Source organism: Canis aureus, chromosome 8 (assembly GCF_053574225.1).
Source record: "Canis aureus isolate CA01 chromosome 8, VMU_Caureus_v.1.0, whole genome shotgun sequence".
In the NCBI taxonomy this organism is placed as follows: domain Eukaryota; kingdom Metazoa; phylum Chordata; class Mammalia; order Carnivora; family Canidae; genus Canis; species Canis aureus.
The window spans coordinates 35,096,929-35,110,825 of record NC_135618.1 but is presented as its reverse complement, the minus strand read 5'-3'; the positions used below and the strand labels follow the sequence as shown (position 1 = coordinate 35,110,825).

At 49.4% G+C, this 13,897-nt stretch overlaps 1 protein-coding gene across 5 annotated transcripts in view; it reads left to right on the top strand.

Moving 5' to 3' along the window:
- The window catches only part of SORT1 (sortilin 1), a 65,532-nt gene extending 52,775 nt beyond the window's left edge, over positions 1–12,757 (top strand). For all 5 annotated transcript variants that reach the window (XM_077905756.1, XM_077905755.1, XM_077905754.1 and 2 more), the window contains 6 exons: positions 1,431–1,620; positions 5,111–5,227; positions 5,816–5,924; positions 7,400–7,506; positions 7,793–7,916; positions 8,133–12,757. In XM_077905756.1, coding sequence (XP_077761882.1) covers positions 1,431–1,620; positions 5,111–5,227; positions 5,816–5,924; positions 7,400–7,506; positions 7,793–7,916; positions 8,133–8,147 — 662 coding nt within the window. In that variant the 3' untranslated portion in view covers positions 8,148–12,757. The remainder of the gene's footprint in view (positions 1–1,430; positions 1,621–5,110; positions 5,228–5,815; positions 5,925–7,399; positions 7,507–7,792; positions 7,917–8,132) is intronic.
- The last annotated feature ends 1,140 nt before the right edge of the window (positions 12,758–13,897 follow it).

The following is a 13,897-nucleotide window of genomic DNA, read 5'->3' as shown; positions in this document are numbered from 1 at the left end:
TAGGACTTCCTTCTGCTTGTAAGGACGGTGCATGCTTGTGTTTATCTTAAATTACTTCATGACATTTCAGGGATTTTCACCCTTGATTGCAACAGAACTGTAGAGAGAAAGCTTTAGAGGGAAGTCTATTGCAAAGAGCATCTGACTGTGTCCCTTATTAAACATTGAATGAAAAAAATAAAAACATTGAAGTGGGCAAGTTTTCATGCAAAGAGTTTTGGCTTGAATATCCGTCACAAGTGAGGCTCTAGAATGGCTACTGGGCAAGCACGAAGCCTACACTGACCATTTCAGAGTTCTGTGACTTCAGGCTGGAAGGCATATTCAAGGGACAGGAAATGACTTCAGAAAAGGAGGTAAAATGTTCGTCGCAAGCTGTTGCTAAAGAATCACAAGCCAACCCAGGCCCCCAGTACCCAAGATGCTGACATTCTACTGAAAGATATGGAGGATAAAAGAGAAAACTGGAGAAAAGGCCCCCACCCTGTGAACTCTGGGGTGTTATAATAAAAGACTTAAGGTTTTCAGGTCACTTTGGTTGAGTCCTGGTCTTGTTATTAGATTGTATGCTGGCTCTGTTTCCTCAGAATGTTACTTCAGTGACCCCTGGAGGAAGCAGGAGCACTCGTTTGGACCTTACTTTTCTACAGGTGTTTAAATATGATTTAATATTCGAGAGTCATTATTATCCAGATTCATGAAATAGGCTGTAAAGGAGCCAGCTTACGAGTTTTTCCTTCGTAAGGCAGCTCTACAGTTATCCCTAAAGTTTAACGCCATTAAAAGATTTGGTAAGCACCTGCTTCTTAAAAGGCTCTGTGCTGGTCTTCATATCCCAAAGGATAAAAACCTAATGCACAGTCTTCAGGCCATAGCCTTTGAGTCATTTTTCCAGTATGATAAGACTCACGAAACCAGATTGACTGTCACTGATTGGAAAGCCAGTTGACTAGAGTTAAAGGTCTAGAAAGACCTTGTCTCCTTCTACTTGAGGCAAGCTAACCTAACGGTGAAATTGAACCCCTGCTTTGGGCTGGCTGTTATCTTGTCCTAAAAGGGAACACCTGGCCACTTACTAGTGGCAGCCTCTGCTGACCAAGAGCACAGGTGTACCAGACGTAGAGACAGCAGCCTCTCCACCTCAAAGGGAGCTTTGAGGTCCCCCATCCAGCTGCCCACTTTGAAACAAATAGGGTTTTTCCTAATATCCAGATGGACGGTGAGACATGAAGAGTCCTCCCCTGACATGAGTGATGCCAACTGCTAGCAGGCTTCAAGTCCTGCAACTTTCATCTGCAGTTCCAAAATGAGGCAGTAGGATGAGTCAGACACCCCCATTTCCCCTCCGTGTTCTCCTCCCCGCCTGCAACCGCCTCTCGCATGTGGGTGTGGGGCCAGGCGGTCACCTGAACAGCCTGTGTTCTCTCTAGGTGAGGAGAAGGACTATACCATATGGCTGGCTCACTCCGCAGACCCCGGGGATTATGGAGATGGCTGCATCTTGGGTTACAAGGAACAGTATCTGCGGCTCCGCAAGTCGTCCGTCTGCCAGAACGGCCGGGACTATGTTGTGACCAAGCAGCCGTCCGTCTGTCCCTGCTCCCTGGAGGACTTCCTCTGGTATTGGCCCCCCTCACATCCCTGTTAGCCCCTTTGCTGGGCGGGAGGGGGCAAAAGGCAGTTGTCTTCGGGGGCTGTAAAGGATTTCAATCCTTCCTTCCCCGAGTGTGGCGAGCTGCTGCTGCTGCTGCTGCTGCTTATTGAGGAGCTGGAGGCACAGAGAAGGGATCCACAGTTACAGTCCTCAGACAGGTGATCTGTCACACCAGACAGCCAGGGAGAGAGGTGTATAAGGAGAAAGAGAACTCAAACCCAGAGAGGAACCGACAGTGTGGAAACCACAGGGAAGGGCAGTGCAGCAGCTGGGGGGAGGTTGGGCCTCCTGTGCTCACTAAATACCGACCGCCTGAGTGCAGCAGGTAGGGCGCTAGGTTTTGGATTGTCTGCACGCCTGAAGGCAAAGAGTGCTTCTGTCCTGAGACAGGAGGGGGCATCGGGGTGGTGATGTCCAGATGTCCCATCAGGGTCTAGAGGCCATTGTGGTGGACTCCCTCGAGTTCAGGACCACCAGGTACAGGGCTAGTGACACGGCCAGCGTGGAGTTAGCTGATTATCTAAGGGTGAGACAGGCCCCAGCTAGCCAAGCAGGGTAGCTTAGCACAAATGAGAGGGGCTGCATGCCGTCACAGCCAGTAACCTCATGGAACTCGTTTCTTGCAGAACATACTGGCAGGAAGGTAAGGTGAATCCTAAAGGATCTGGAAAGAGTGCAGGCAGATAGCAGTCGTGTCCTCCCGCATAGACATTTCTCTAGAACTGCGGGTGAGGGGAATGGGGGATGGAGCGAACCCCCGGTCTGACTGCTGTGGTCCTGCCTGTGTGGCTCACGTCTGTATGTGGAGCAGGCCAGGGGTGACCTGCTGTCCTTCCACAAGGAGTGGGATCCCTCAGATCACTGCGGTGTCCCTCTGGGGCTAGAGCTTGCTGACACTGATGCTCCAGCGGGCTGTCTTCATCACACAGACCAGGCTCTTAATTACCTGGCCTTCCCCTGCTTTCCAGACATGCTGTGCTCCGTCAAAGCTCCACACTGTTGTTTACGCAGCTTCCTCCACCCGTGAAGTCTTCCCATGCTCCCTGCGTGACCCCCAGGCTTGAGGAGGTCCTACTTGGCCTTTAATACATAGCGCCCTTCTTCTCCTCACGTGGGCTCCTGCAGGATGCCTGCTGCTAGGTTTTGGTTATTGTGCATGGATTGGTTCCACCGGTAAACTCCCGACTCCTTGAGGGCACATTAGATTTGATCATCTTGGAGTACACGCAGCCCCTGACGTCTACTGAGCACGGACCCGGTAGCCAACCCCATCCTGAGCAATTTACATTTAACCTCAGCAGCCTCTGAGATAGGGCCTGCTGCCATTTCCATCTCACCAAGAAAGAAGATTCAGAGAGGTCCCTACTAGCTTGCAGCCCACACAGTGGCCCAGCCAGGAAGCAGAAGAGCTGGACTGTGCTCCTGACAGCCCCACTCCAGAGCCTGCACGCTTCCCTCCCATGCTTGAGAAATGTGTACTTTGTGAGCAGGAAGGACATTTTCCCTGACATGTGCGATTGGATACCTAAACTTTTTGCCAGAATTTTCCCCATTGTCAGAGGGCTGGTGTCTTGGCATCGCTTGTTCTCTTCTTACCCCGTTCCCTAAACATTTGTCAGAAACACCTTGAAGTACAAGCGCAGCATCAGTGCATTGCCTAAACGTCCATTGCATCCTTGCTGTGCTCAGGGTAGCACAAAGTGACAGTAAGTTTGTTGTTGATTGTCCTGGTCAGATGCACAGAATTATGTGGTGAAACAGTGCCTCGGGGATTTAGCGAAGGGAAAGGCCATTCCATCTAGAGCTGAAAGGAGGTGTGTCAAAGAAGGCTTTGTTGGGCAGCCCGGGTGGCTTGGCGGTTTAGCGCCGCCTTCAGCCCAGGGTGTGATCCTGGAGACCCAGGATCTAGTCCCGCGTCGGGCTCTCTGCGTGGAGCCTGCTTCTCCCTCTGCCTGTGTCTCTGCCACACACACCCCCTCTCTCTCATGAATAGATAAATTTAAAAATCTAAAAAAAAAAAGGCTTTGTTGAGGAGGTAGCATTTGAGCTAGGCCCTGGCAAGCGGTAAGACTTGTCCTTGCACATCTGGGAAGAAACAAGTCCTTAAAGCCAGTGGACTGGTACAAGAGTAGATACCACCAGCATGCTCAGGAAGAGTGTGCTGGGAGATCGGCCATGAGGGGAAGTCCCCATGGCCACGATAAAGAAGCGAGTAGGGGGCAAATAGGGGATGCCCAGGCTGAATTTTCAGCTTAGATAATGGAAGGAAGGTAGCACCGTGGCAAACACAGAGAAGTGATGGGAGAGGCTGGCTTGAGAGAGAACACATGATGCGTTTTGGATGTTTTCATTTATTTGGGGTTCTGATTTAGGTGGTGATGTCCAGCAGGTACTGAGAATGGAGGCTCAGAGCTCTAGAGAGGTGAGACCTACAAGTTTTAGTTGCAACAAATAATTATGCTCAGACACAGGCTAAGAGAATGACTTGCCGACGCTGGAAAGTGTGTGCATTTCCAGGTTAGAAGATGGAAACCGAGAGAAACAGGCAAGCACAGCTGGCCAGGGGCTGGGGCAGGCAGTGTGTTAGGTGCCACAGCACAGGCCAGACCAGAGGGCCCCCCAGGGTTGCAGGCCTAGTGAGTCCTGGGGGCCTTAGAAGTTTACCCCCAAAGTTGTAGAGGGTGCTAAAGCCCACATGCACAGAATGCAAAGTAAGAGTATAACAGAAAAAATCCAAAATATTATTTTAAGAAGAGAGAGAAGGAAGAGGAAACACATAGGCTAAGGAGAAGCCCCCAGCTGCACGGGCCTGGTGGTCCCTCTACACCCTCAGGGAAGCTAGGTCCTGGGACAGGAGGAAGGACGGACCAAGGATGCTCACATAAGGCGTCAGCCTCTGAGAGGGGGCAGTGTGTGAGTTCTTAGGGGAAAGGGCAGATGGGAAGTGCGGTGGAGAGATAGGGTAGGATGGAGGGCAGGACAGGGCATTCACACTGGAGACAGAGGGACAGAAATGAGGCAGGCAGAATCTGACCTACACCCTAGGGCACCCTGCCAGAGAACACAGTAACGAGTGATCAGGAGGGAAATAAAAAGATCACTAAGCGGCGTGGGTTTAGATCTGTCGCTGATGCGACAGTTTTTTGGTGTCGTGAGTCCCTGGCCTGTGCAGTTGGCCCCTGCCTGGAGCCAGTGCTGTCTGTGTGTGGGGGGTGGGGGGGGGAGGCAGTTCCCGAGGCCCAAGCTCACCAGGCCTGCCCGTAAGCTGCCCGTGGCCCCCCAGTTTGGTCTTCTCCATGCCTGTTTCCCTAAGTAGACCTTCTCTACAGATGACACTGAACTGCTTCCAAAGACTGGAATATTAATCTTCCACTGCTCCACACAAAACCTTCAGTACTAGTCACTTGACTGTCTTCCAGCAACTCTGAAAGATACTTTATTTGTTGACTCTTACAGTGATTTTGGCTACTTCCGTCCAGAAAATGACTCCAAGTGTGTGGAACAGCCAGAACTAAAGGGCCACGACCTGGAGTTTTGTCTGTACGGCAGAGAGGAGCACCTGACAACAAATGGGTGAGGCAGCTCTCCTCCAAAATCAGGGCAGACACGTCCTCAGCAGGCAGAGCGAGACCCCAGATCTCCACACAGTGTTCGGAGCACGCTAGCCAAATACTGTCTGATGGAACATTCTGCGGTGCTGGGAAGGCCCTCTGATCTGCTGTGTCCGACATGGTAGCCACTAACCCTGTGTAGCAACTGAGGCACTGAGTTAATTTTAATTAGTTTAAATGTAAGTTGCCGCTGTACTAGGCAGGGCTGCTCTGGAGCAGACACAGTACCTCCCTCCCCTGCTAAACACTTCCCTTCCCCGTTTTATACCACATGTTAATGTGCTTTCCTTGGGTCACGGTTCTTTGGCCCCATCTCTTCAGGCAGAAAGGTAGGCATGCCCCTGCAGCAAGGCTGGGGATGCCTGGTCTTTTCAAGGCCTGAAACTACACAATATCCCCCAAACACTCCTGTGGCTCTCCCCTCAGGCCTAAAGGTGGTGTAAGCTTGAGAAGCTCTTCTGCAGCTTTTCATATCCTGTTTCCAGGAACGAGGCAAGAATCCAGGAATACATCCTAATGGTCTGATAACAAATGGTCTCTGCTTTTTCAGGTACCGAAAAATTCCAGGAGACAGATGCCAAGGTGGCGTGAATCCAGTTCGAGAAGTAAAAGACTTGAAAAAGAAATGCACAAGCAACTTTTTGAGTCCTGAAAAGCAGGTACATTAAAGTAGATCTGGTTTAAAGTAGATCTGCCTGGAACAAAGCAACAGCATTAAGAATTTTATTACTGAATACAGAGTGGTCAGACCACTTCCAGCAGGCCTCACTTTGCACAGGAAACCATTAGGATGGCGGATGGGTCACCCATGCAATGATAAACTCATCTACTAATGGGGGAATGAAAGTGGAACTCCATAAAGTTGAGCTGAGTCTTGGAAGCATTGGGTTGAGGACATTTCTGAGGCTAACAGTCATTGAGGAAAAAAGATTGAAGTCTGGCTATAAAGTGCTGGAGCCTTGCACATGTGAAAGAGAGGAGCCCTGGGCCATACATAGATCAGGTGGTCTCAGTGCCGAGTACGCTGAGTGCATTCAGAGTGGACAACTGAACCATGATAGTAATGAGTTTTTGATGTAGAAGCAAGTTATGGGTCTGATTACAGATCTGTAGGACTGAGCTGTCTGGCTGCGATGTGGGAAACGGTAAAGAGGAAACCTCTTGTTAAAGAAGCTCTGGACCAGCAGTGTGATTGGGGTAGTCAGCTGTGGGCCCCAGTTTCCTAATCCACAAAATGAGAGGTGGCCAATCTACAGTCACCTTCTTTCTGGCCTTCTAAGGATGAGGGCCTGACACGGGTGGAATTAGGAAGGTTGTGGGAGGAAAAAAAAAAAAAAAAAAGGAAGGTTGTGGGAGAGAAATGTGGCGGGGGGGGGTGTACTTGTCGGGGGGCAGGTTCCTCCTCTGCACCCCCACCCTGCACTCCTGGCGACTGTTCCCAGAGTATATGTGCCTGTGATTGCACAGGACTCCCTCCCACAGGGACACAAATTGTCCCAGAATCCGCAGCTCCACCTCCTCTTGGGTACACTGAAAACACACTCCATGTCTCCCACCAGAAGCAGGTAGGTCTCGTCATAAATAAAAAAAAAAAAAAAAAAAATAGGTAGGTCACACGGTCACACTCTGACAATGATATGAAAAGGCTCATTTGTAAAAACATACCAAAAATTAAGTACAAACAAAAGTCTTAATGTCAGATGATGTCCTGCCTGATATGGCATCGGCACAGCTTCTTCCCGGGTGCCGGCCCTGTTCTAGATTCATTCAGCCCACTGTTCTCAGAGTCGTCCTTTCCCGCCATGCCCTTAAGTGCTCCACGACTCCTACACTGCTAGCGGGCAACAGCCACAATGGCTCTTTGACGCAGGTCGCTGCCAAGGCCCCCAGGGTAACTGGGACATTGAAGGCCGTACCGTTCAGGCCGCGCCGAGGCAGCCAGAGTTCTGCTCACCCTCTGTGAGTGGTGTACTCTTCCATGGCATGGAGACGGACCGCCGGGGGGGCGCTGGGAAAGCACGAAGTGCCTAAAGATTGTAGATCGCTCACAGAGAAACAAAGGGGAAGGAACAGCCCCTTTGAATGCAGTCCTAGAATATGCACACCTGAAATTGTTGTGTTTTAATTTGTCCAGAATTCCAAGTCAAATTCTGTCCCAATCATCTTGGCCACCGTGGGATTGATGCTAGTCACAGTCGTAGCTGGGGTGCTCATCGTGAAGAAGTACGTCTGCGGGGGAAGGTAAGGAGCATGGATATCAGTCAGAGGTACTGAATTCAAACCACAGAGTCAGCCAGGGCCGTGTGGTTGAGTCTGCGCCTGGCGAAAACTGACTCATTGAGGTGATGTTCCTGAAGTGTCAGGCCCAGATCTTCTCAGAGCTTCTATTTGCCTTATGCCGACTATGGGCTGTGCTCCCTGTGTGTGTGACTCGTGCTGTAAGTGGATAAAACTCTGAAGGCCACAGCCCTGTAGGCAGTGCATCCCTCCTCACCGCGTGAGGGCTCACGGAGGTCTCCACCCACAGGTTTCTGGTGCATCGATACTCTGTGCTGCAACAGCACGCAGAGGCCAACGGCGTGGATGGTGTGGACGCCCTGGACACGGCCTCCCACACTCATAAGAGTGGTTATCATGACGACTCAGACGAGGTGAGACCATTTCTTCTCGAGGGGTGGTCCAGAAGTACAAAAAAGAATGTTTCTTTTCCTGTTCATGACCAAGATCCAATTGAGGCAAAAGAGGGTATATGCCAGACACAGCAACTTGATGACTGTAAGAGCTGGCCAGCCCAGAAACTAGGTCATAACTTTCAAAATAGGAATGTTTTAGGGTGTAAATAATATGGTCTCTGTTTTTCTTCTCAGGACCTCCTGGAATAGCTCCTCAGAGGAGCTGGGCCCGAGCACGGATGATGGAACCGCAGTACCTCTCACACTCCCTGTGGCTCCGACTTGGGGGAATAAATTTCCCATTGCGAGAGACCCAGCTCTGTTTCTGCTGCTTCCACCAAAGCCAAAAGGACCTGCGCTAAAGAAATGCAGCCGGGGGAGGGGGGGGGACCCTAGGGGGGACCCTAAGCACTCATGATTGGCTCTGAGAAAGGGGGGGAAACTTTAAATTCTTGAACTTTTTGTTTCAAGTTCTGTCTTTTTGCAAAGTGTGGGTTCTTTTGGTTTTGTTTTTGTTTTCTAAGGGAAATGAAATGGGATTGGAAGGGACCGTTTCACTAACCCCCCTCTTGCATGTTTTGCATGGCGCCTGCCTCAGGGCACCTGCCAACCCCAGCATCAACTCTCACAAAGCACTCGGTGCTGTCCCTGGGCTCTGCTGGTGACCCGAAGCAGCTGCTGAGAGGGACTCGGGGGCTGCAATGACTGGCACAGCCTGGCGGCCTTTCCCTGGCCGGGGACAGCCCTGTCCTGAGAACGCCGCACACCGGCTCCTCACACACACCCGGCCTTTGCTTGCTTTCTTTTTTTGGGGACCATAGACTGCAGTGGTGTTTCTTCCCCCCTGTTTAATTAGGCAATACCCTCGTTAATTGCCCTTTGGCAACTGACTTAACCATGTGCTTCCAAAACACTAAATCAGGAAAACTGAAAGGGCAATATTTTTAACTTGGGGCAGGAAGTAGAGAGGAGCAGGGAATCGACTAGATTTAACACCTATTAAAGGACAAATTCTTGATTCTTCTAAGATCTCTCCAGCCGTGCTTCGTGTTTGTGCCAGTGGACTTGCTCAAGGATAGGCTTAGGGTCTGCCCCGGATGTCTGCCCAGGCCGAGTCGTCTCTCTGCTGGAGCCGAGGGAGGGTGCCTGGTGTGTCCCCTGAGGACTGAGCATCACAGTCTCCCATGTCCTCTGCCGCCCATTGGCACGGTGGTGAATCCTTAGGATGGCCACTTACTTGCTTGCTTCCTCTTAGATTGCCATTGTACACGGAGCCAGAACTAGACGTGTTTTCAGATTTGTAGGCTATTTTTTTAAAAATCAGGATTTTTATTACCAGGCTCTCCTCCTCACCCCTTTCCCCAGCTTTGCCAAGTAATTTGTGGGCATGAAACTTGTGGCTAAATCAACTGAAGACACACTTGCAGCACAGGTGATGTTTTAGGTGATGCATTCAGTTCATATTTTAAATTTCAGGAAGTTTTCCATTTGACATTTTTTCAAATCAAGTTAATAGTAGAATGTAGCGAGGTGGATTTTTGGTGGCTACATAGTACTGGAAACACTGCACTAAGTAGTTTTAATACAGCTTGACCATTTGCTATCCAGGAATATAGTATGGTACATTCTTGGTCTTGGTGTCCCTACTGTGCTGGCCACAGCTTCTCCCAGTAATTATGATTGGGACGTTCTTTGGTAACTGCCATTTTGCTGCTAGTTCATTTTATGGTGATAAAGTCACGAAAAAGTAAACGTGCCAAATCAACTTTTGTCAGAATGTGTGAGCAGATGGCTATGTTCTGTCCTCCCCAGAATGGATTAACAGCAGCAGGGAAAGTGGGAGAGGGGGTGGATGGAGAAGGTTAGAGACTTCGAAGCTGCAGCAGAATTAAATGAGTCAGAGAGCTTCAAGCTAGGGCGGTTTTGTGAAGAGAATTCATATTTGTTCGAGCCAGAGAGCACTGGTCTTTTAGGAAAAGCTCTTTCATTTTGCATAGTTTTTAAATTTGAAAAAAATTCCAAAGATAGACCAGCTCACAAATGATAAAGCATCGGTCTTTGTCCCGGTCACCCTCACCTGCCCAAAGTGAATCTGATGCCCAGAAAAGTCCCACTCCTGCTGCACACCTTCTCCACTGCAGCACACACCCGCTGGGGTAGATATGCCGGTATTTGGTAATTCTCTGATTCGTTTTAGGACATAGGAAAGCTAATCTTCTCTAACCAAATAAGGTTAGAACTCTGTGCTTATAATAGTATCTGGGATTTCTTTAGAACTTAGCAATTTTCAGAGTACTTTCGCTTGGCATCATGTCATTGGAAGCTTACAACATTCTCAATGAGATTTCCTCCTTGAAGTCAGGGGCTTGTCATTCCCATTTTTCAGGAGACAGAGCTGAGATACAAAAGGAGTCCATCGTCCAGGGTCCCTGTGTGTATCGTGAGCCATGTTGGTTGGTCGTCTTCAGAGCTCTCGACTGTTTTTAGGCGTGCAGGTGCTGCCTACCTGGAGCAAGCCGGGCTCCTTTCTGATGGATGACTTGCTGTTCTCTAGGAGAGGGGTCAGTGGCATCTCTGCCAGAGCCAGTATGTGGCGCTTTTTTGCCACGGTGGTAAACAGAAAATTTTATTCTCCTGTTTTTCATGCCAAAAAACAAAAGTTAGTGGTCATTTTGAATATGTGTTTAGAATCTGTCCCTCACCTAGTCGTGGGAGTAGGCTCTCCCTTAATGAGCCACCCTTCTCCCATATTTTTTTTTTTTTTTTTTTCCTCATCCCTGGTTGGCTGGCTAGTGAGCCCCGTCATTTGGAGGACTGCTGATAAGCCTGGCTGACCCCCTTCATTGGCTAGTTAGCTTCCCATCTCAGCCTGCTCACCCACAAATGGATGCCCTCAGCCAGAAAGTCTAACAGCTAAAATCCATGGTAGCTTCGAAGAGAAAACAATTTCTAATTTGTTCTACTGATGTTAGGTTAGGAGCATTATCTTTGAAACTAAAGCGTAGCTTGTCCTTGTATAAAATCCCAGGTTTGATAGTAGCAGAAGAGATTATTTCTGGAGGTTTCAGCAATAGAAATTGAGCACTGCAAGATACGTTGGACATAGCAAACTGTCTAAAGTGGTCTGAGCTTTTAAATCCAGGTGGAGAACTCACCATCCCTCACCTGTGACTGGCATCTTGGACCTAAGGGGGCTTTTGGTGTTTATTGAGTCCAGAGACCAGGGGTGCATGCACCTAGGCTGGTAGTTGAATGGGGACACAATTTAGGAGAGAAATATCCAGAGTGTTCTGGCAGCTTCTAAGCTGGGCTCAGGAGATTGAATAGATTAGCTATAACTGAAATCTAGAACTTGCCATCTGCCTCTGAAAAGGCTTTCAGGTGCGTAACCCTAGTCCTAGGTTTGCCTCTGGGCCTCTCCGTGTCCACGCTGCCCTTTCATCCCTGACACATTAGTAGCAAGCTAGCCACCTGCAGCCCCTGCACTGGCTCTCTAAACTGTAGCTGGTTCCCCCAAGGCCTTGGTCACAGTACCAGGATACAGAGAGGAGTGCAGGCTGGCTGCACCCACCCCGGGGTGGCAAGGCCGGCCAGCGCTCTGTATTCTAGGCCAGTCCTCCTAGTAGAGAGGTCCTCTTTCCCTTCAGCAAAGCTCTCTAAAGAACCCTGCCTCCATATGCAGTGGTTTGGAGCTCTTCCACTCATTATTGGTACATCCTCCTCACCCCATATGAAGCCTGGATACTTGGCACTGCTAAAATAAGGGAATTCAGCTTTTCAGCGTCGCTACTACCTGGCCTCAAGCAGGGAGATAAACATGGACTTAAATGTCCTTTGAACAAAACCAAAGTGTAAGATGAGCCGCATGAGGGAGTGCTTGGGAGGGCCAGACCTTCGGCACTGGCCCCGGGCAGGTGCCAGACTTTCTGTTGCACCTGCCACTCGTGTGCCCAGCAGCCCTGGGAGCATCGTCCTGCCCGAGGAGAGCCGGGCCTTGCCCTCGTGGAGGCTGACATAGCAGGAGCATGTTGATTCCTCCGTTACGTTGCATTATAACAATAAGAATCAGAACATTAATTTGAAACTGTCTAGAGCAACTTGCTGTGTGCATTTTTTCACACCAGTACATTCTTAAGCATCCTTGTTTATATAGAATAACAGAAACTAATCTGTACCTTTATATATATATGTACATATATACATGTATAAACTGTATAGTGTACATGGTAACGATCTATTGATACGTCCCACACTGTCACGCGGTTCTCAGCCTCCGCATGCCCTCACTTTGCGGTCGGGTAACTTGAATGTGCCCTGACGATTCTGCTCACCTCCGTGTTTGGACGTTTAGGGAAGGAGGGTTTTGGTCATACCCTCCTTATCCTCACGCACAGAAATGCTCAGGGTCCCCATGTGCCTGCTGTTCACCCCTCTCTTGCGTCTCATTCCCTTTCTGAGCATGTGGCCCTTCCCGGTCCTGTAACCTCTCTGCCCCCTCCCCAGGCTGGGGGCAGCTGCCTTCCTCCTAACATGTAAAGCAGTATTAACATCATTACTGCATGTGCGCTAAAAACCCAAGTCTTCTGTTCCTTGGGACAGAACGTTGCATGTGGGGTGGATGATCAAGTTTCTGTGACCCATGTCAGTTACACAGCAAAGCCAGACCCCATAGCAAAATCCCACAAAGTGGAAATCAAACTTAAATTTCTTTATTAGCATTGTGTAAATAAATCTGGATGTGTTTAACTTTGTACTGGTAATTTTCTGTATATTTGCAATATTTGGGTTAGAAATAAAACAGACTGGACTTTGTTACCTGACCTACCAAAGTGCCTAAGCTAGTTTGTTAACATGACAGGTCTCCCAGTTTTCTAGCTTCAGAAATCAAACTCCAGCAACCAGAGAATAAGCCTGTCAAAGGGCCAGGACTGTCATGGTAGCCTGGGAGGGATTAGGTAAGTTATCGGGGAAAACTTAGGTGGTTCTTGTTCTTTTCGGCCCCGAGAGGTCTAGCTCTCACGGGTGTTTTAGGACCAGCTTTCCTGCTCTTACCCCACACACCATCTCAGGCTGTGACTGCTACCCACCTCCTCTGGACATGACAGCATAGACTGAGTGTTGCGAATTAGCTGTTCCTTCTGGCAACTTTGACAAACGACAGTACTGGAAGCTTCAGTATCTTCGCAGTTGCCTCCTTAGGTTTCTCTTGCTGCCCTTAACTCATAGTCCTGGCTGATCCATTTCATTTAAGGATCTTTCAAAGAATTGCAGCTTCCCTTTCTCCTCAAATATTTATTTTAGGAGAGGTTCCTGCCCACCCACCCCCACCCCACCCCTTGAGCCTTTAGCAGAGCCTGGAAGACTGCTGCTCAGCCTGCCATCCTGGGTGACAGTTCCAACGAGTACTTACGGTGACATCATGATCTGAAGACCTAGCTCCTGAAGAGTGGGCTGTCTGGCTAAAGAGTTCCTCCCCCAGGAGATAACGCATGCTAGTTTTATTTTCAGGAAGTCTAGCTAACCTAGTGTCCAGAGACTTACTGTACCAGAATCACGGGGTTGCTTTTTCAAATGCAGATTCCTGGACTCAACCCAGACCCATTAAAATAGACTTTGTAATGGACAATCCCTAGGAGTCTGCGTTTTTAACTTGAGTCTTTTATACTTTTATTGCAACCAAGGGCTCAGACTGGAAGCCTAGGCCAATTTCGTACCACCTGATGTGGGCACTCTGTACTTCGAAGGGCTTTGGCTGGGTCAGGCTGAAATCGGGCAGAGGCCTTCATACTAGTCCTGATGTGGTCTGAGAGCAGCCTCAGAGGTCAAGCCCCGTAGGCCCCTCCTCAGCCGTAGTAGCTCCTGATAAACAGGCTCCTGGGCCGGAAGTGTGTCTGCAGACTGTCCTGGCCCTCAGCCCCTGTACAAGTTGCAAAGAGGAATTTCTACACCCCATAGTAGCA